Source organism: Sturnus vulgaris, chromosome 1 (genome assembly GCF_052056855.1).
Source record: "Sturnus vulgaris isolate bStuVul1 chromosome 1, bStuVul1.hap1, whole genome shotgun sequence".
Taxonomy (NCBI): Eukaryota; Metazoa; Chordata; class Aves; order Passeriformes; family Sturnidae; genus Sturnus; species Sturnus vulgaris.
In genome coordinates this window covers 90,493,889-90,515,072 of record NC_142243.1, presented here as the reverse complement: position 1 = coordinate 90,515,072, position 21,184 = coordinate 90,493,889, and the positions used below count along the sequence as shown (strand labels likewise).

General features: G+C 38.8%; 1 protein-coding gene across 8 annotated transcripts in view; it reads right to left on the bottom strand.

The window, feature by feature from the left end:
* The window catches only part of FHOD3 (formin homology 2 domain containing 3), a 366,964-nt gene that overhangs the window by 187,225 nt on the left and 158,555 nt on the right, over positions 1–21,184 (bottom strand). For all 8 annotated transcript variants that reach the window (XM_088171487.1, XM_088171498.1, XM_088171447.1 and 5 more), the window contains exon 4: positions 12,824–12,891. In XM_088171487.1, the coding sequence (XP_088027613.1) occupies positions 12,824–12,891 (68 nt within the window). The remainder of the gene's footprint in view (positions 1–12,823; positions 12,892–21,184) is intronic.

Sequence of the window (21,184 nt, the reverse complement as noted above, 5' to 3'; positions counted from 1 at the left end):
AAATATATAAGATAAAATTCACCTCTGCATGTTCAGCCTTGAGCTAAAAATTCTTTTTATCGCTTAGTCTCAATGTTTTATCTTTTAAGAGTGCTACTTTTTCTCAGAAGCTAGATAAAAGCCTTAATAGTGTTTTCTGAAAAGCTAAGAATTTTACAAACTCACATGTCAGACCAAGACACTACAGATACACAGTTTTATGCAGACAGATTTTCTCTATGCATTTTCACCACCAATTAAGGTGTGCTCTCTCCCATGTATCCCTTTGTTATACGGTGTTTTTAACTCAAAGATGCCTGAATAATTTCTTCTTCATTAAGAATTTTGAACCCTGTTTCTCCTAAAACTCAAGAGAGGAAACATATCCATTGAATCTCCTGGCTAAGCTAAATGTAAAATATATTAATAGTTCAGGTAAACTAAGGCAGTGTGTCATGGTAACAAATTGTGTAATTTAAGAGAAACAATATACATAACAAATGTAATTATTGAGTGAAATAATCACCATTTTTTCCTAGACGGTAATGTTATCCTAGTTTTAAAACATTTCCTTTTTCTTTAAATGCCTTTGCTTGATACTTCAGCATACATTTTGATTTTGCATCGTGTGTTTGCATCCTCCTTGGAATAAAGGAATCTATTCTGGATTGACATACAGTGAAATAAAGAACACTGGAAAAACAGGAAAATGTAGGAATAACTGTGGTCTGCAGATTCTGACTTTTATTAATAGATCTATTAAATGACTGTTTGGGAAAAATAAATGGCATTTGCATGATGACAAAAAAGAAAAAAAAAAGTCCATATGTCCATATAGAAGAGAAGTTAACAGTAATTCAGTTTCAGTCCTTCAGGTTGAACTCAAAAAACAAAATGAATTCTTTAAATAGCATTTAGCAATTAAGGGCTGCTGACATTCAGTGTAAGATAAAAACTGAAACACCTAATGTAACTTCAGGATGTTTCCCTATAATCTTAAATAGTGATTATATATTAGTGCATCACTTGTAGAAAAAAATTAGAAATTAGCATTTGATTGTCAAGATAAATCAAGCTAAAAATCTGGTTTTATGTTGATGACATTAATTTATTTATTTGTTTAGTCAGTTATTTGATTATTTATTTTTTAACATGGACCTTTCCAAAGCAAATTTTGAGATCTGTCTTCTGGAACTTTTTCAAAGCAACCAAGTCGCAGAGACACCCTAAACTGAAAGGAGATATATTGCAGAGGAACAGCAGAGGAAATAGAGGGGATGAGGAACTCCAACCAGAGTGCTTTTGGAAAGCATTGAATAAACAAACCAAACCTGAATTTAAAAAAAGGCTTTTAAGGTACTTCTCCTTTCCCAAATAAAAGGGAAAAAGAAGGTGTAATGACGTAGAGTACAAACACATCATGCCTTAGACATAAATCTCAACTCAGTACATTATCTATCCTATCATGTATATATGATGAGAGGAAAGAAGCAAACATCTGGAATGTGCAGTGAAAGATGAAAGGCATGCAAGCCCATACGTTCTGCATTGAAAGGAGAATGTTTACATCAATTTTGGTCTAGGATAATCTTTTCAGACCCATTAGCTCACTGACTTGCCAAGTTAGGTGACCTCAAGAGTAAAGGCTACTCTCTAGCAGTGGTTAAGAGGTTCAGGTTTCCAGGAAGAGAGCATTCATTGTTCAGAATATATGGCATGAGCATGACAATGATACCTACAAGTACATGCCACACGTGTGTGATAACAGCTAGAAGGAGGAAGGGAAATGTTGCCATTTACTATGGAAGTGGACTCCTCTGCTAATATTGCAAAGATTTATGAGCCCTTAATCAGCAGGCATTAAAGCACTGATGAGAAAAGCAGCAAAACAGGCAAAGCTCTCTAAGCTTACTGCTAAGCTCCTGCAACCATAAAGATTGTGCAGTGACACAAAGGCTGGCTACTTAAAGTCTTTTTGAAAATATATTGGCCTCATCAGATAACTATATTTTGCTTGTTTATTCACCAACTTGAATTAGATCATGTCTCTTCCTTTTTTCGGGATGTCAAAGGAAGACAAAACAAGATAATGTATGTCTGTGCAATAGATGTCTACTTTTGTCCAATGCATAATGGAAAAGACACTAAATATACTCAAAGGAGTGACTTTAAAACTTGCTTATGTGGTTGACAAAATTCACAAACCATACTTTTTCACTTCCATAACTCAGCTTAGCTAAAAAGACTCCACAAACCCTGTGATCAAGCAGTCTGTACCATACGCTCCTGTGCCACCGGCAGAAGTAGTGGGGGGCATTGTCTTCTTTCCCACACATTTGTACTATTTGATATATTTTCTAATGTAGTTTTGCAGGGTCTTACCTGAAGATGGAAACTGCAGACGTTTTTCTAAGGACCAGCATTTTGCAAGAACATGTTTTATCTGATGTGCAGTTTCCATGTGCAAAGATAAATTGTTTATGTACTGTTTAAGATGAATCTTTCTGAAGCCTGCTATTTCTGTGGGCCATATGTTTGCAAACTTTTACCCAAAGCATCATTATTTTTCTGCCACAAGAAAGTTGCTTCATTTCCTAATAAGAATTGAGGTTTTGGAACATAGTTTCTCGAGAGGATTTTTTTTTTTTTTAATCTAACAAGCACTGCTGAAAACTTCATTCCAAGTATTTGGGGAAACTGGATTAGTAAGTAAATATTCACACTTGGATATGCACATATGTATTTCTTTCTTACGTGGCTAACAGCTGTGCAGAGTACTGTCTTTCCAAGGAACCATAAAACAAAACAAGTTGCTTGTCTATAAGATTTCCACCCAGAAGAATCTCATTTTTATGTTTTGAGCTTCCCCCCTTCCTTTAATAAGCTATCCCATTGTTTCTGTGTGCTTAAGCATTCCCATATTTAATTCTATTTTGTACAATTCTCTCCTGTTTCTGTTACAAAGTTAAAGAATGCACATTTTATAATTTTCATTTCTTTAAATAAGGAAAACCATGCGTTTCCCATGGTTTCCAGGTTCCCCAGCCTGTGCTCTCCATATGACACATTATTGAGAGAGCCAGCAATCACATTCCGTACTGACCAAACCTTCCAAAATGCAAAAGTTGCTGTGATCCAGACTAAAAGTGAGAGTAGCGTAGGCTACTTGACAGAATGCCAATCATAGACAGGAGAATCTCCTTTCTAAGCTTTGCCCATGGGTTTACAAGAGGGGATTGCATTCAAACCGAGATCCATTGATTGATGCATTTCAGTGTCTGCTAGTGGAAGAGTTTCCCTCTCTACTCTGTCACTCTACAACATCCCTATTAAGAGAGATTCAAACTCTGGTTATCAGGTCAGCTCTGGTTTTGTCTGTAAACCAAAAACTGTAGCTTCACAAAGATATACTGCATTCATATTTCAAATTTGTGGTAATTCACCTAGGCAAAAGGTAAGATGAATATTGCCAGTTCGCTGGGCACCATGCATATGAGGAGAAATATATATCTGACTTAAAGAGGAGCATCCTCCTCTGCTGCCTGAAATCTTTTGGGACAAGATGCTGGCAGCATATCAGTACAGAATCTTATGAGCAAAAAGGGCACAGCTCATTCAGACACTGCCTGGCCTGGCTCCTGAAGTAAATATCCCTACTTTTCAAGAGGGAGAGCTAGTGAAATTTTGACTCACTGCTATGTTCATCTACGAAATAGTATCCTGGCAGAGTGCACTGTCCCCAGTCCACATTATTATTATGTCAGAGCCAAGTCTCCTTGGAAAGCCCTCTTCATCAGAATCCCCTGCCAAGAGTTCACACTGCACAGCAAGGAAACAGAACTGAAACAGAAACCGCAAATGATTATGCTCAATGTGAAAAAATAAAATAACAAAGAAAGTACATTGATCAATAAAATGCCAGTGCATTTTAGACCTCTGAAAAACATAAAAAATGGCTGCACTCTTTAGAAGTTAAAGTACATTTTTTCAAACAGCCTCCACCCCCGCCCCCGTTTTTACTTTTAATCTCCTGCGAAGTCAAGATAGGATCACGAAGTTCAGCTGGTTTTAGGAGGATTAAGGTTTAGGGATTAAGCTTCATTCATTTAGGGATGTAAATTAGCAGCAGAGGGACAGCAGCTGACTGGTGAGGAAAGGGAGGAAGGAGGAGGCAGGTCAAAGAGCAAACCATGCACGACTGCAGGCTTTCGTTGGCATAAATCTCAAATGACAATGTATCTGGCACTCCACCACAAGAAAGTATAATAAAGGAATATTGCCCAATATACTTCAAAATCTTTCTCTGTTACTGAGTGCATAAAGGCAGAATGATAAAATCCAGGTTTCTATTAGCAATAGCATCAATGACGAGTAGGTCCCTGTTCCACCCTTCCTATACTTAATAGTACAAGGAGAATAGAAACAGATCTTCTTCCCTAAGCATTCCTCTGGCTCTGGCAGACCCTCACACATACAAAAAAAAAATAAAAAAATCTCAAACCAACCCCATACTTTGCTCCTAATTTGACTGCCCTGGGCAGCAGCAGCCATGTGGCAGCACAGACCAGAACACACTTCCATAACCTGAGAGCCTTCATATCCACAGACTCATTGTATAATTTCAAATGCTCATAGAATTCACCATCCCAGCAACAATGGAAAATGAACATGGAATTCCTCTCAGCCACCCTTTCAGCTGCCTACCTCTGATACCTCAGTGACTACACTAGATATATATATCACAACTAAGCCTCCACAATAATATTTTTAACTATTGCTACCTGCCTTCAGCATGCATCACATCTGCTGAAGTTACCAGCAAAATAATTACGCCCACTGACAAGACTAAATGATGTAGGAATAAAAGTTATGTCGTGCTCCATTAGAAACAGAAATCACAAAGCATTTCCATAGTCCAGCTTTTTTATTGGCTAAGCAACAGGTTGCATTTTACAGATCAAGATTGGCTTGCAATGTTTGCCATTAGAAAAGCTCACTCTGGCTTGAAAACTGAGTAAACATAGTCAGGAAGTGATTGAAGGAGCACTGATTGCCAAGATATAATTTACAGTTACTTTCCCACACTTCAAACTATAGTTCTGTCCTCTAGACTCCAAAATTATCAATATAATTAAAATACTAGATTGACAATCCAGAAGTGCCTGATATTATCTAATTCAATTGTCACTGTTTATTTCAGTCCATTTTAAAAGCCAAGTCATCTATTGCAAACTAATCTGGAAAAAAATCATTCCAAAAAACATACAGACGTATCCATACATAAACTGAAGTTCTACAAGTCTCTCAAAACTGTGTTGCCATTTTAACCTCAATTATTTATGAAGTTACAAAACAGTTCTATGTATGGGCCAGATGAGCCAGTGGTTAAGTAGGCAAGTCTTGTACTAAACATGAAACCTCAGCTCTACTTTGTGTCAGGTCTACTCTTAGAAGATTAACCAAACACAGATATGAGAGCCCTCTGCTGTCACAAAGAGTCCATTTCTCTTGGACATGTATTTCCACGCCCTGATACTTGGTAACCCAGAAACTACCACAAAATAGATGCTAGGCAGTTTGAATTGCTTTCTTTCTTCTGTCAAATTCCCAACAGCACACCTAGAAGAAGAGCTCCTTGAGAACAAGATTGCCCTGGACTGGGATATTCCACAACTGCTCAGCTGCTAGAAATAAAAGAGGTAGAAGCATTTTAGTGGTAAAGGGTCTGCAAGGACCAAGCAGCTGGTTAATATCTCAGTGGAAGCTCCTTCCCCTTGCTCTACTTGTTGACTGCAAAAGCACTTTACCCACTTTACAGACCTCACCAGGTTTGCCAAGCTTCCATTCCTCTTCCCTCCAAATTTTCCCTACACTCCTCCATGCTGTGGCTCTGCTCCTCATTTTCTTCTGTTCACCAGTCTTTATATCTTCCCAACTCATTTAATATACATCTGTGTAGAAGCGTGGCCATAACATGACACAAAGACAGCAATATTTTTACATTGTTCCATTTTTTCCTATTCTTTCATCTATTTACACGGAGCAACATTTTACAATAGCATGCATGGAAATTGCCATCCCCCCCCTTACTTCCAGTGAGGCAATACACTTAGCCAGCCTGCAATGTAAAGTTTGGCTTCTGATGGTGAAAACAATGACAATTTAGCCCCAGTTCTGTTGCTGGAGGGAAGGGATGCCATCCAGAGGGTCCTTGACAGGATTGAGAGGTAGGCCAATGCAAACCTCATGGAGTTCAACAAAGTGACCCGGGTTATGGCAATTGCAGACACATTTACAGATGGTGCAGAGAAGCGATTGAGAGCAGCCCTGTGGAGAAAACTTGGGGAAAAATGTGGGGGAAACTTGGGTTGATGAAAAACTCCACATGAGCCAGCAATGTGCAGTGGTAGCCCACAAAGCCAGGTGTATCCTGGGCTGCACACAAAGCAGTGTGGCCAGCAGGGCGTGGGAAAGGATTCTGCCCCTCGGCTCTGCTCTGGTGAGACCCATCTGTATTGCTGTGCACAGTTCCAGTGTCCCCAACATAAGAAGCACATGGAACAGTTGGAGCAAGTCCAGAGGAGGGTCATGAAGTGGATTAGAGGACTGGAGCACCCTTCGTACATAACCAGGCCAGGAAAATTGGGGCTGGTCAGCCTGGAGAAGGGAAGGTTGCATGGAAACCTCATAGCAACCTTCCAGTATCTGAAGAGAGCATACAGGGAAGTCAGAGAGGGATTCTTCATCAGGAACTACAGTGATAGGACAAGGATTAATGGGTACAAACTGAAAGAGGGAAAATTTAGGTAAGACCAAGGAGAAAAATCAGCCTGCAGTCTTTCATGTTTACATTTTTCTGATAGATAACAAGGCAGTAAAACATATGTACGGGCACCTAACACGTAGGGAAGGAAAGAGAAATTTGCACAACTAAGACAAAAAACAAAGATTCCTTCAGCGGATGCAACTGAAAGCCCCAAAAATTACTGTTGTCTTAAGTTAACTGAAGACAAAATTTAGAGAGGAAAGGGTCCTTAGCGTGCACAACAAAGTTGCTCCCATGTCACACTTATGTTCTTTAAGTTTTCTTTTTTCATTTACCAAGATTGAATTACTGTGATCCTGCCTCATCTTCACTAGAATCTCCTTCAAAAAATTCCTATTTCCCCTTTACTCTGATGCTGTCCTTCTTCTGTTATTTGGTCATTAACTTCACTACTTTTACTTAGCCTGCCTGATTCCTGCATCTTATGAGGGAGCTGCAGGTAGAAAGCCATCTTATTGCTGTGATATAATGTTTACTTCTAGTGCTCCCACTGAACTTAACTTTGTAGCTGGGATGATGCCATGTTCACATTAGAAAAATCCCAGAGTTATCATCAAGCTCTCCTATTGAAAATGCTGGCCTGCCTTTTTGGGTTGTACAGAACAAAAAACTCAGAGAGAACTGAATTGTGCTACAATTCTTAAAACAGGCTGAAAGAAAGAACAGAGAAAAGAAACTGTGCTCCTATTTAACATGTTGAACAATGTGTAAGCACCTTTCTGCTTTCAATATTTATTTTTTTTTGTTAATAAGGCCCAGATAAATAGAAGATCTTTTTTCCCCATATAACATTTTCCCCCCTTTGAGTGCAAGAAGCAAGCAAGCAAAAGTAAGTCACATATCAGTCTCACATTAGGCTATTCAATTATTAGGCAGAAAATCTTTGGTTGCCGCCCCCCTATAATGGCATTTAGCAGGAAATGAATAAAATAAAGTCCTGCTGTACCTATCTCTGTTTACCACAGTCTATCTCCCTATATAAACTCAAACACCAGATAAAAATAGCAGTGAAACTAAGCACATTTTATGCCATTGACTTGATGGGGAGAGAATTTCATTTTTTGCACCTTTTGTAGACAGCAGATACATCAACACACTGTGTGTTTGTCCTCCCAGTTTATAGCAGAATCAAAAATTCCTAGATAAGTCACCTAGAGCAGACCCTACCAGGAATCTTCTTCATAGCAGATAAGCAACATGAAACAACATTTCAGGCATTGTATTACATAGCTGAGGAAGCTAAAGTAGACAGGGGCATCATACCAAACAACATTTCCTGCTCCAATTCAAATATTCACTTGTGATTAGAGAATGAATACTTGTGGCTTCCCAAGTTTGAAGCTATCTTTATGGTGTAAGCAGTCGACATATTTACTCTCATTAAGCACTGTTTAGATCTCAGCCTGTAACATTGTCTAGACATGAAGAAGGTACTCTACTTGCCAATTAAATTGAGAAACTAATTTTGACATTCAGTGTGTCGTATCTTTTTTATTTAAAATCTCTAAACTGTAATGAGACATCTCCTTTAAAAATAGGATTAAATAGATCTGTAACTGCTACATAGAACTATGGTGAATTGGATTTGGGAGGGAAATGAAGGTTTCTCTTTTTCATGACTTAACCAAGAATCCTTCCAAGAGGCTCTTAAAGGGGAGAGGTGGCAGGCAGCCTCCTCACAAGTGATGACAGCAGCCCCTAAATCAAGTGTCACACAGCTTCAAACCCTAAGGAGTCATCAGTCATGCCTGGAGGAGGGGAAGGAGCAGCCTCCTTCCTTGAGATCAATGAGGCAAAGACAGAATACTCCTTCTGCACTCCGAAGGATGATTGATGACTCCTTAGCAGCTGAAGTGTGTGACATTTGATTTCACTCACTGATAAGATTGTGTCTTCCAAACACCTTCTAGTTAATGTTTCCAGGGCCCACACATAGCTGTTCTTTGTGACATTTTTTAACACAAAGCTCAATTGTTCAATGATTAATGAATTTTTCAACAAGAGATGAAAATTCTGTAAGAGAATTTTGTAACTGTGTCCCTTGATACTCTGATCACCACACAAAACAGAAATCTAGGCTCCTTAAGGAAAGTAATGGGAGATCTCCTGCACCTGTCAAATGACACTTGTAGGCAAAACAATCCTAAAAAAGAACTGTCTTTTTTCCTGAAGACTTTAAAATATACACTTGAGATCTGCCTTTCAGAAAACCTAATGCATTGATTGATATTGACTAAAAATATTTTCCAAAACTTTAATTAAGCGGATTTCCACAAGGTTATCAAAAATATCAACTGACTTGAAAAGTGCTTTATGCCTTTCTTATTTTTCTTACAGCACCATATTCTTATACAGTTATTTCCTATTTTGAAATGATGCAATCAGTATGATTTGAGACTATGCTTTGTAACTACATGGTACACTTTCTTGCAGGTTCTAAAACACGCCTGCTTTACATTACATCCTGCTGTATCACAGGTTATGTTAAACTTTTTTAATATCACTTAAATCTCACAGCACTATTTACATTTATTTTTGTGGTTTTGCTCTTTTTTTTTTTCTTTTACGATTGATATTGAATTAAATGCTTTAAGCAGGTGTATTTTTAACTCTTATGAAAAGGAAGAATGTTTTTTGAGCCTGGTTTTTTAAGTGCCATGTTTGGCTGGATTCTGCTCAATGTCTTTGGAAGTTTTAGTACTTTGCACAAAAATCACGAGCTTTTGATAAATACAAAAACCAGGCAATTTGGAAGTCTGTCAAAAGATCCATTCAGAAGGAGAGAAACTGTACTAGTTGTCAATCGTATCTTACTCTGTAAGTTTGTTTGTCAAAAAGCAAACAGAGGAAAGAAAACTGCAGTACAGTTCAGAAAAAGATGATGACTGCAGCTCTCTCACCCCTTCAGAATGAATGACTGGAACAGAGTGGCAGTACTATCAAAGAAAAACGCTCCACATAACCTTTATCATTTTGCCAAAACCAGCCCACCAGAAGAAATCAAAGAGAAATTCCAAGTGTGGACTTGCCAAATGAATCTTTCATCTAAATTTTGAAACAAAGGCATTGCTCTTGCCAAACATTGCTGAGCTTTGCTGAGGCCTCACGTGAAAAATCAAGAGCTCCGACTATTTGGAATTCAAATTCAATGTAAAACTTGGGCTTATTCCTAATTAATGCAAATGAGAGACTGCATACTACCTTGAAGGTCTTTAAATTAAAAATGATCCTGACCTAGAACTGTGCCAAATTAAGTCAGCAATGATGAAATAATAAAAAAATGGTGTTATAAACTGTCTTGGCACTTAAAGACATGATGAAGTCTCCATAACACTCTGAAAACTTGTTATTATGAAAACACTCTTTTAAAGTCAGCATCTTATTTCCAAAATGTTACACTCTCAAGGAATTTGAAATATTCTCTGTAATGGCATACAAAATCAAAAAATATGTTGAAAAACACACTTTAAAAAAACTTTTACCATAATAATAAATTTCTAATGCTGACATACTTTCATGTCATACTTAAAAAAAAAAAAAAAAAAAAAAGAAGACGACATTTTAGACAATGTTTCATTTATAATATAATGTTAGTATATTTACTTGCATATTTGTTCAGTAAAGAACTGGAATGGCTTCTCTTTCTAAAACTGATACAAAAATTACCTTACATTCTCTCTCATGGTTCATTATGAGATAAAGTAAAATCACAATCAAAGGATGCCCTTAGCAATCCTGTTGTCTAGGACAGCAAAGCTGGCAGGTAAACCTGGGCTGACAGGCACTTGTTTTCCAATTGAAAGTGTACTACCTCAAATAGTTGAGCATATTCTTTGATTACTCACCATCCCAAGGAACACTTCTCAAGTCCCCCCTAACAGAACCTGTATTTTAAGAGTATATGTAGATTTGTTAAGGGTATGTTTGCCCAACAATTAGCCACAGTTCCACCAGAAAGAGCATTTTTATGTGGTAACTGATGATTCCCAAAGTCTTTTCCGTACCACATATATTAGAAAACAAGAAAGTTAAATTCTTCAAGGAAAATTATGAAACAGTCAGATAAGTTTCACTTAAAACTAAATTCATACACAGATAGGGGTTGTGTGCTTCACTTTTCCCTTTTCTTTCATTACTCTTCAACACAGTCAACCCCTTAAATTAACTAGGATAAATATTTAAACATTTTCATTAGAACATTTGATCATCTGGAAGAGAGAGATCTTACTGGTTGGTTTTCTGAAAGCACTGAGCACTTTTGCTCAGAAATTTCTACTAAACTTCAAATAACCTATAGGGAAGAGGACATTTATGAATACCCAAACAGGGAGAATTCATGATGGAAGGGCTTGGGAGGTGCAGGATGGGTGGGAAGAGACGTTTAGCACTCATTGCTAAATACCTGTGAGTTCCCAGATTAGCTGTGTAACACATAGATGCAAAGAAATACAAATATTTCCCAGAAACAGCTGAGGTGCACAGAAGGAGAAGAAACCAGAGAAGACTCTTGGAAATCTGCCTGATTTCCTGTGAGCACACAGTCCATATGCTTAGCATGCTCACAGGGAAACCCAACTTGCATCCTTGTGACTCTCAAGCAGTCTCCCTCTGGTAATGAGGGACAATGTTTTTTGAGGAGACAATGGTTTTCCCAATCTGCACTCATGAGATAACCACACTGTTTTGAACTGGAACTCCTCCTTTGTCCAAATATTTCAAAATTCAGGGATATTTTTCTGACCCAGAACACATATTCAACTACCAGGATTTAACATTAAATGGTCCACCCTTCATCACTCACTCCTATTGTTTGGAAAATTTTAATTCTGGCATTTTCTAAATTCTAGATGCTTAACTTTGAAACCTATATAAAGGATTATGTGTTTAGAAAATTTGCAATTCTGTAGTCTTGCAGATTTCTTAAATGTTTTTATTCTTAGAATAAATGTCTATTTAAAACAAAACAAAAATGTTAAACTAAGAGTTTGAAATCTTTCAACCTACCTATTACAGCTAAAAAGGATTGTAGGTACTCATCCTCCATTTAGATCCATTAATAAAGAAGGAGAAGTGCTGCTCTTATTGTTCTCACTTATATTCACTGAAAATCTAATGTCTTAAATGAATTCCACTTTAGAATCACATTGAGAGTATGCTCTAATTCTCACAGATGGGGTTTTCTTTCACTTTTCCTGACCTCTTCTCTCCTACAAGTTTCCATGCAGTCTCCTGCAGTTTTCCCAAGACCCTCTCCTTATCCAGTAAAACCAAGCTGAAATCCAAGATTTTAATTTAAAAAAAATTTCTTATCAACCACACCACTTGTCCATCACATTATTTATTTCCCTACAGAACCCAAAAATCCTCCAGATTTCAGATTTCCTGCATAAATGAACATTCACATTCAAATCCATGCCTTCACCACCATATCCTCCTCAGCCCTATGAAGTATCTTTTTGGCTTATGAATAAATCTTTTCCTCTAAATTCAGTCTAAGTTGAAAAACACTCAGAGACCTCCCATTACATTTTGGTTCCTCATCAGAACTGTCTCACAAGTCTTTTCAGTTTTTGATGTGGCTTAAACCCAGGTTATTTGTGCATTATTAGGCTAACACTGGACCATCACCCTAAGTCATGGTTCCCTGGCTCACCTTTTCAAATTCCTCTCCAAGTCTTCCCAGTACCAAGATATGCCACTGTTTAAAGAGCAGTCCAAATTTCCACCTAAGAGTTTCAATTTTCTTTCCACCTAAGAGTTTTCAATTTCTGACAGGTTTACACTACTCACTGTACCATTCTGCCACGTCTGGTCCTTCTGCCAGACTGAAGGAACATGGGAGGGTTTGCAGATCATAAAAATAAAAGATCCTAAGAAGGAATTGGCTAATTCCAAATTACAAATGAAGTCTTAAAAGTCTCTTTTGCCAGAAATCGTAAGTTATCTAGATTTTAAAAAAAAAAAAAGAAAAATACATTCATATTCAAATCATAGAACAGACAGCTATTATTTGCTCACCTGAAATATCTGTTTCAAGGAAAAAAGTGCCCGTCTCAGCTCCCGTCCATTAGAATTGTAAAGTTTTTCTGGGAAAACAAAATAAGACAACAGAAAAAACTTCAGCATAAACAAAACTGACAACACAACATGAATGTAGCGCAGCTTTTGAAAGAACCGTAGCACCCACATCCCATTAGGCAGACTTCTCTTTAAAAAATTAGCTTTTCTATATTTTTCTAAAATACAGATAGTGGACTTGTTCATTAAATGTGCATGAAAATCAGGATTTAGTTGTAAACAACTTAAGATGGCATCTCACAGCTAAATTCACAATAGCTTCAAGAAGAGCAGTGAGAAACAATTCTCTCTGGAGTTTTTGAAAATGCTTAGAAATACTGCTCTTGCTGCATTAAGGTAAATTTAGGGTTTACTGAAAGTATCAGATTAATCTCAAAAGACTCAGCTGAGACCACTCTTTGCCTTTGTTATCAAAGCTAGAGCCACTGAATCCCATCCTTGACTGCCTTCCCTCTAGACATTCTTTTCTCATGTTCTCATCTTTCTATTGTTAAATCCTTTCTCCAATAGCAATGAACGTTAATACCAGAAATAGTCGGACAGTCTGTTCTTAGTATAATTCAAAACAGTGTTTTATTCTCCTGAAAACTGATCTTGACCTTTTTCTAAATGAAGCAGAAGCCTTCTTTTCATCATCCAATACTGAAATGTATTACTTCATTTATTCCCCTACTAATGCATTCTCACAGAAATACTTTAAAGACAAAAGCAACTCTGCTATCTTTCTGAACCCTGCTATAATGTTTGTGCCTTGAGAAGAAGTCTTGGGCTGTACATCTCAAGTCTGCTGTTGTGAATTTGTGGCTCTGCAGGGATAGATCAGAAGGTGAGCTCTTCAAATCTTCCTGGCCTACTGTGCTTAGTGTATCTGATAGAAGGAGACTTTATGTAACACTTCTAGAGTCCTAAATTTAATTTTATTACACTACTGCAATCTACAGGCAATGATAAAGGAAAATCAAATCTTCATGGTCACCTCAGATGACACACTTTGCCTCACCCACAAATCATCATGATAGCACCCTCTCTGCAATGGACAGTGACCAGCAGGCCCTGAGATCAAAGCTGGAATGCCCATGGAATGATAATATTCTTATGAGAAAATTAACCCCACCATTTTATTTCTTACTTTCCCTTGTCTATTTCTCTTTCAATTACCACTTTACACTACAGAACAAAATTAAATTTGTTTGTCCTCTGTCAGGAAGTTGCAAAAAGGGGATTAGCATTCAAGGATTCAATGCATTTATAACTCAGTGATAATTTTTTTACTGCAATCAAGGAAGGTGGGGTTCAATTTTAGGAAAAAAAAAAATTTCTTATTCCCAACAGTCATCTTCAACCAAAGGAAAAATATGAACTAAAATGTCAGCAGAACTAACACTTTTTTTTTTTAAACTTTGAAAGTAATTTTGTTCATCCCTAATTGCCTCTGATTTCAAAGGCAGAATGTACAGAGCTGGCAAAACTATTGTTGTTATAAGTTGTCTCCTTTCTTGCACTTTTTATAGATCCTTGACAAAACATTGGAGGAAAGGATTTCACTTCAAGCCATAAACTTAGAGGCATACTTTAATTACTCTCACTTAAAAACGCACTGGCATGTGGGACCACATTTCTTGGCAGGATAAAGAGTAATTTTGTCAGGAAAGCCTAAAGAATAATAAAGATCTTCTAAGACCCAGTCGGTCAACTTTACATGCCACATTACACAAAATATTCCTTTTTGAAAGTTACCTCCATCTGGCATTTGTTATTACTAATTTCCCTCTATTCATAATTCACCAGCATCATTATGAGCAGAATGTCTCCAAACAAGGCAGTGCATTATCATCTTAATTAAGAGAGGCACCACTTCTAAAAGTCCTGGCAACTTTGTACATAAATATCAATGTCCTAACAAATGCCATCTGTTGGTCTTGGTCTAAAACAGAAATCTTCATCCCAGCCCGGGGTGAAGTCCTAACAAACCATTGTTATGATACCGTAACACTGGTTGTTTCACTGGTGCGTGAAGATTTTTGGTACATCTCAGAGGAACAATGCTGAACATTTTTTCTCCTTGGTTTTTTCACAGAGCATAACCTCATCCTTGGCAGGCAGCACAAACAATGCACTCCCTGCTCGTCTGTAGCAAAGAGGACAGAAGTTACAGACTGCAGCTCAAAAAGGGGGTCGGTCTGTCCTTAGAGCGAAGAACCAACAACTGCTGCAAGTATCGAGTTTGACAACAGCAGTGGCACGTGTCACAAATGTTTGAGGTGGGTTGAAAATCCATGTGAGCAGTGAGTCCAGGTAAGCCATCTCATTTTTGACATCTTCTACCAGAGACAATGTACACTCGCAGGTACCTCCTCACATAGAGCTGATCTTGTTCAACCAGCTCAGAGATACAAGTCCACAGCATCTTCACCTGTTACTCTTACACACGGGCAACAAACTCTCTGCCTAAGTCTTGACACCCACTTCTTACAGCCACCAGAAACATTCACTGACCATAACCCAAGGAGGAAAGTGAGGTGGCCAAGCTACATCAGAAAATGTTTTCGTTTAGAAAACCTCAGTCCAGGATGAACCTCACTCAGGGCAGGAAAGCCTGAGTAAGCCAAGGTACTGCACGGACCCTTAAAAAAGCTTGTACTTTTATTTTATGTGCTGTTTTTCGGATTACAGCTGGGGACACTTGCTAAGATGCTCTCAAGGCCTTAGAGAATACCTGCTTGTTAACAGTAATGTCAGCACCCTAGGGACCTCAGGCTCATCCTGAAAGCTCTAGACTGCAACTGAGGCTATGAAAATGCATCAGCAGAAACTGAAAGGCAAAAATCAGTTGTGATCTCTTTTCCTATGGTAGAAAAACAAAATTTTAAAAAAAATTAAAAAAAAATTTAAAAAGAGAGAGAGGAAAAGCCACATTTGCTTACAATTTTTTCACACTGCAGATGATTCAGACAATAGATAGCGAATGCTTTTTAATGCCCTCTGAAGCAGACTAAGAAATAACTTTCAATGCTAAAGCACAGAGGTCCTGAATTCTCACAGTACCTCCCTGGGAGAGTTTCTGTAACTGAAACAAATTATGCCTACAGCTTTGAAACAGGAGAATAACCTGTTACTGTCACCAAACCCGGACAATTCTGAGGTGCTCCAAGGACAGTCCGAAAGACTCACATGTGCACTGCTTTGCTCTAAGGTGTCAGAGAAGCTTGAATATGTACACCAAGACTGCTTTATGCCAGAAACAAACCTCTGAATTTCAAGCAGGAAAATGTGCTGCTACACCTCTTCCTGCAACTTCTCTGACCCTTTGGTAGAACACGATCACTGTCCTTTTCCAGGCCAGGTGCAGGCTGGAGACATTCTACATTCATATACTTCAAGGTAAGATAAAACAGGTCAGTGAGTTCATAGGTCAGGGAGTTTGTGATATCTGACACATAGACTTCATCTACCTATTAATGATGGTGGCTTTGACAGCCGTGCGCTGATAAGCGATGCTACTGCAGCCACTTTACTACTTTGCTTCAAGAAATGAAGAGCTGCATCCACGGCTGTGAAATAGTTTTAATTGCTTATACACAGATGACAGAAAATTCCCCTTGTGGTTCCCTCTGATGTTAACTAACACTAGAGGGCACTGCTTATTTCCTTATTTTATGAAATAAAAGGCACTCTGTCCCTCCATGGACTTCCCACTGATAGAGCAACACTGTTTGGGTATGTGGAGTTGGAACTCCAATAACCTTGAAACCCTGTTTTTAATCTGTAGACTGTAAGATATCCTACAAAATTGAAAGCATCAGCCCTTCCAATCTCTTTCAAAACCAGAGTGAACTTTTTTGAAAATGATAGAAAACCAGGTCCTGGTATGGACCTGAGTGTTACCTTCCTGCAAGAACCAAGAGTCGCATTTATTAAATTATCCTTCACATCATAGCAGGGAGGTGTATATCCTTGAAAGACAGAGAGATTCCCTTAGCTCAGCACTTGTTTCTAGAGGCAGAGAATCACAGATAACCAGACTTGTGGTAGACAAAGACACGTGTGACAGGTAACCTGCAAGTGGCTATTTTCCTGTAACAGCAGAACTTTGGTTAAGAGAAGCCTTTATGCTGTAAAAGAAAAATATTGTTTATTACTCTGTATTTTTGCTTGTTTTTGTGAAAAACAACTCAGGCTAAGTGAAAAGAGATTCCTACAGGTGAATTTGGTACAAACGTAGCAGTGGAGGGAAGGCAGGGAAGTTTTCAAACAGATTCTGTATTTTCAAAGATAATTGTCAGAGGCTCAAATTTCACTGGGTTTTCATCTACTTTGACTACGTGGGAATAGGGACTTTTAAAAGAAAATAATAATTAGTGCTTATATTCTTAATTAAAATACTGATTTTTCTTCTGCCTTCTATGGGAAAAAATGAGTGTTTTCAATCCACAGTAATAAAAGAAAAAGTAGAACTGGCTCAACATTGCATGGTTCAGTCCCACATGTTACACCTGACCTCTGACCGACAGGGTACCATCCTCCTCCCTTCCTCTTCCATCACACCCATTGAATTAGTCCCTGGGATATAGTAATTTATACAGCATCAGCCTTTTGAGCTGTTGGCAAAGGCTTGTGAACATCTGGCTGAGCACAAATGGGAGTTGCTCTGCTTCACTTGCTGCTGCCTGAATGACCTCCGTGTCTCCCATCCATGCCTCTTTTCTTTAAACTATAATTTCAAGATGAAGCTCCTTTCCTTACAAAAACATAAAAGGAAGATTAACTCCATATTTGATTACATTAACAGGATACCTGGTGCAGATCCACTTAAATGACATTGGAAACATTTCCTGCCATTCATTTCTACCTTGCACGAGACAGAAGTAGCAACTTTCTCTGGCTTCCAGTAGCCACTTGCAAATTAGCCAGTACTTAGAAACGAAAAATTTAATTCCTCTCCCTGCAACAAGGAATAAAATATTATTTTAAATGCTCACTAGAAAGAAGTATTGGTGATAAAATTGAAAGGCTTTCAAAATTTAAATGAACTGCCTACCTTTCCAGGAGCACTGATGGGAAAGAAAACTTGAAAGAACAAAGAAAAGTGCTTATAATGGTAAGAAATTTTGGCATTCATTCTTTCTGCTAATGCCCACACCACACTTCTAAATTTTTTACTACACTATTCCAATTTTAAATGCATGTTATTTTATCTGAATGAATGTATACAATTGTAAAACTAAAAATCTGAGCGATACAGTAAGAAGTCAGGCAAATGGGTCACTCTCGTGAACAGCCATCAGGAACCAGCCTGGTAGACTTCACTCAAGTCCACGGGTACATGCAGTGCTGCAGATCTATAAAACAACTGTATATAAAACTAATTAGTGTAGTGTGCCAGTCTTTCACTGCATGTCAAACAAATTAAAGTAGTTCTCTAAGAAAAGACCTGGTCCTGTGCCAAGAATAGGCTCTTTTCTTAGTTTTCTTTGTCCATGAAAGTTAGTCATAAATGTGTTGGCCAGACAAGGCACTCTCTCCTTTTCTTCCCAGACCCTCTAGAAAATGCACGATGAAGGGATTCATTCACAGGCATATTGCCCACTATTGCATTAACACAATTGCTGCTTCTGCTTAGATTACTTCGTTTTGCATATTACAAATTTCCTTTTTTTCCCCTCTGAATCTGATCTTATTTTGTCTGGATAAATGGTTATGCATTAATTAGAGGAACATGTCACATCAAGCTATATATTCTCCCACTGATCCAGGGATAAATGATTAGCACTTAGCAGAGGAAAGGAACTTTCTCACAATAAAGGACCTTAGGCCAAGCAAGTGGCTGCTTACAGATTTCGGGAAGCTGAGCCCACATCACTGTCAGCATGGACTGCTTTGGAGGAATGTGCAGGCTGCCTCCAAGGAATGCTGCCCCAGCTCCCCGGCAGAGAAAAAACCTCCCTACTCTCCTTTTCATTCAGACACACAGCAGCTGCTCAGCTAATTATCTGGGACAGTGGGTCCCCTCAGTGAGCAGGGTCCTTTGCCCCCACTGGGAGAGGGGGATCCTTTGTCGGGAAAGGATCCTATTACGCCTGCATATGAGAAGAGCTCAGCTTCAAGCCTGCATCCTTATTCCCTTTCTCTGTAAAGGACCTGCAGGTGGGGAGTGGGAGGAGGGAAAGACAAAATAGCCTTGGACACCCTTTCCTATCCCATACCCTAAAGCCATGCTGGCAGAGGCTCAAAGTAAAGAGTGCAAAGAGCCACCTGCAAACCCCAGGGAGCCTGTGGGTTTGGACTGACAAGCAGAGAGAACTCCAGGGCAGGATCACCCCTGGGAATGAAAAATACCCAATTCGGCCAGCACTTCACAGCAGTTCTATACACTCACGCATGGGATTTTCTGCCGCTTTGAGAGCAGAAACCTGCTTCCTGACACTGCAAAAAGTACCCAGAAGAAACAGCCCCTGGATTTCCACAGGGAGAATGCACACGGCAAAACCCCCACTCTGGGAAGATGGGTTGGAGCAAATCTTTTTTGAGTATTTCTTTGAAATGCCAAATGTCTTAACTTCTGTCACAAGGAAATTAACATAAAACTGTCAGCACAAGAATGATTATATGTTTAAATCCACTGAAAAAAGTATTCACTCCTGCAGGTGCAAGTGTCCTCCCTCACTTCTTGCTCCTGTGTTTATAAGAGATATGAAATGAGACTCAACTAATTGTGGGAAATGAGTAATATAAAAGAAAAGTCCAGAAGATCAAGAAGAAAGACGATGACCCTGAGGATGAGGAATCAGAGGTTTGTAACAACAGGTCCTTTTCATTCTGAACACATCATTCCTAAACGTCCTGGTGACTCCCGTATCCTTGATTCTAGTTAGTCAGTGCTGGAGTTTCAGTATAAACTACAGTAACATGCAAATAATTCCATGAGATTTAAAAGAAGGAGGTTTTTATGCAGATATCTGGTAGAAGGGACTTTCCAATCTTTATCGTACTCCACTCTCATGGTTTAACCCCAGCTGGCAACCAAGCCTCGCAGAGCTCACTCCCCCACGAGTGGGATGAGGGAGAGAATGGGAAGTGTAACAGTGAGAAAACCTGTGGGTGAGATAAAGACAGTTTAATAGTAAAGAAAAAGCCACCCACACAAGCAAAGGCAAACAAAGAATTCATTCACCAGTTCTGATGCACAGGCAGGTGTTCAGCCATCTCCAGGAAAGCAGGGCTCCATCATGCCTAACAGTGAGTTGAGAAGACAAACACCTTCATTCCTAATGTTCCCCCCTTCCTCCTTCTTTCCCCAGCTTTATATGATGAGCATGACACCATATGACATGGAATGTCCCCTTCTTGGTATGATGGGGTCAGTTCTTGTGCACCCCCAGCCTCTTCGCTGATGGGGTGGTACAAGAAGCAGAAAAGGCCTTGACTCTCTTAAGTGCTGCTCAGTAGTAACAAGCACATCCCTGGATTACCAACAGTGTCTTCAGCAGAAATCCAAAACAGTCCAAAAGTCTGTCTTAAACTAGGTACTATGAAGAAAATTAACTCTCTACCCCAGCCAAAACCCCTCTGGCAGCATAACAGGACTAAAGTGATCTCAACCACTTCTACCAAATTTCTGCATATTCTGCTTGGTTTCAAGCAAACCACATGTCATGGATAAACCATTAGGCAGAGTTTCCCCTTTACAGAGCTCTAAATTACTATCCTTTTACTTCCGTGGACCCATCCACATGGAACTAGGAAGAACATTTGTCGTGCTATCTGCACACATTATGGCAAACAAATGCCAATGATTTACACTAAAGGGGGATGTTAAAACTCAGCAAGTGTTTATATAGTTAAGTGCAAAAGGAAACCTTAGTCTTCATCTGCTGGATCCAGGCGTTTGCAGCTGTGGAAGATGGGGCTCTCTCTGTATGTTGCAATGCATTATGTTAAGATCCTAAAAACTGATGGTGTCAAAACTTCCTCTTACTGTTTCCATTTCTAAATTAGCATGTTAAGACCCAAGTGCTTGCTCATAAGCAAAAAAAAGGACATATAAGCTGATGTGGGCAGAGAGCAGGGTGAGGCTACCTGAGAAAACGGGTTTGCACTTTTCCTCTTAGTTTTATAAGTCTCTGCTCACTACTGTTTCCCCAATTCTCTATTGCAGATTCCTGTGTCAGTTGTCTTTGACTGCTGTTGTAGAAAAAAGGACACAAGTAGTAAGAAAGCCCAACAGCAGGAGAGCACAACAGCAGGTTCTACCTAACGTATGAAGTAAAAATCAGAGTGGGTCATTAAAACTCAGTGTCAACA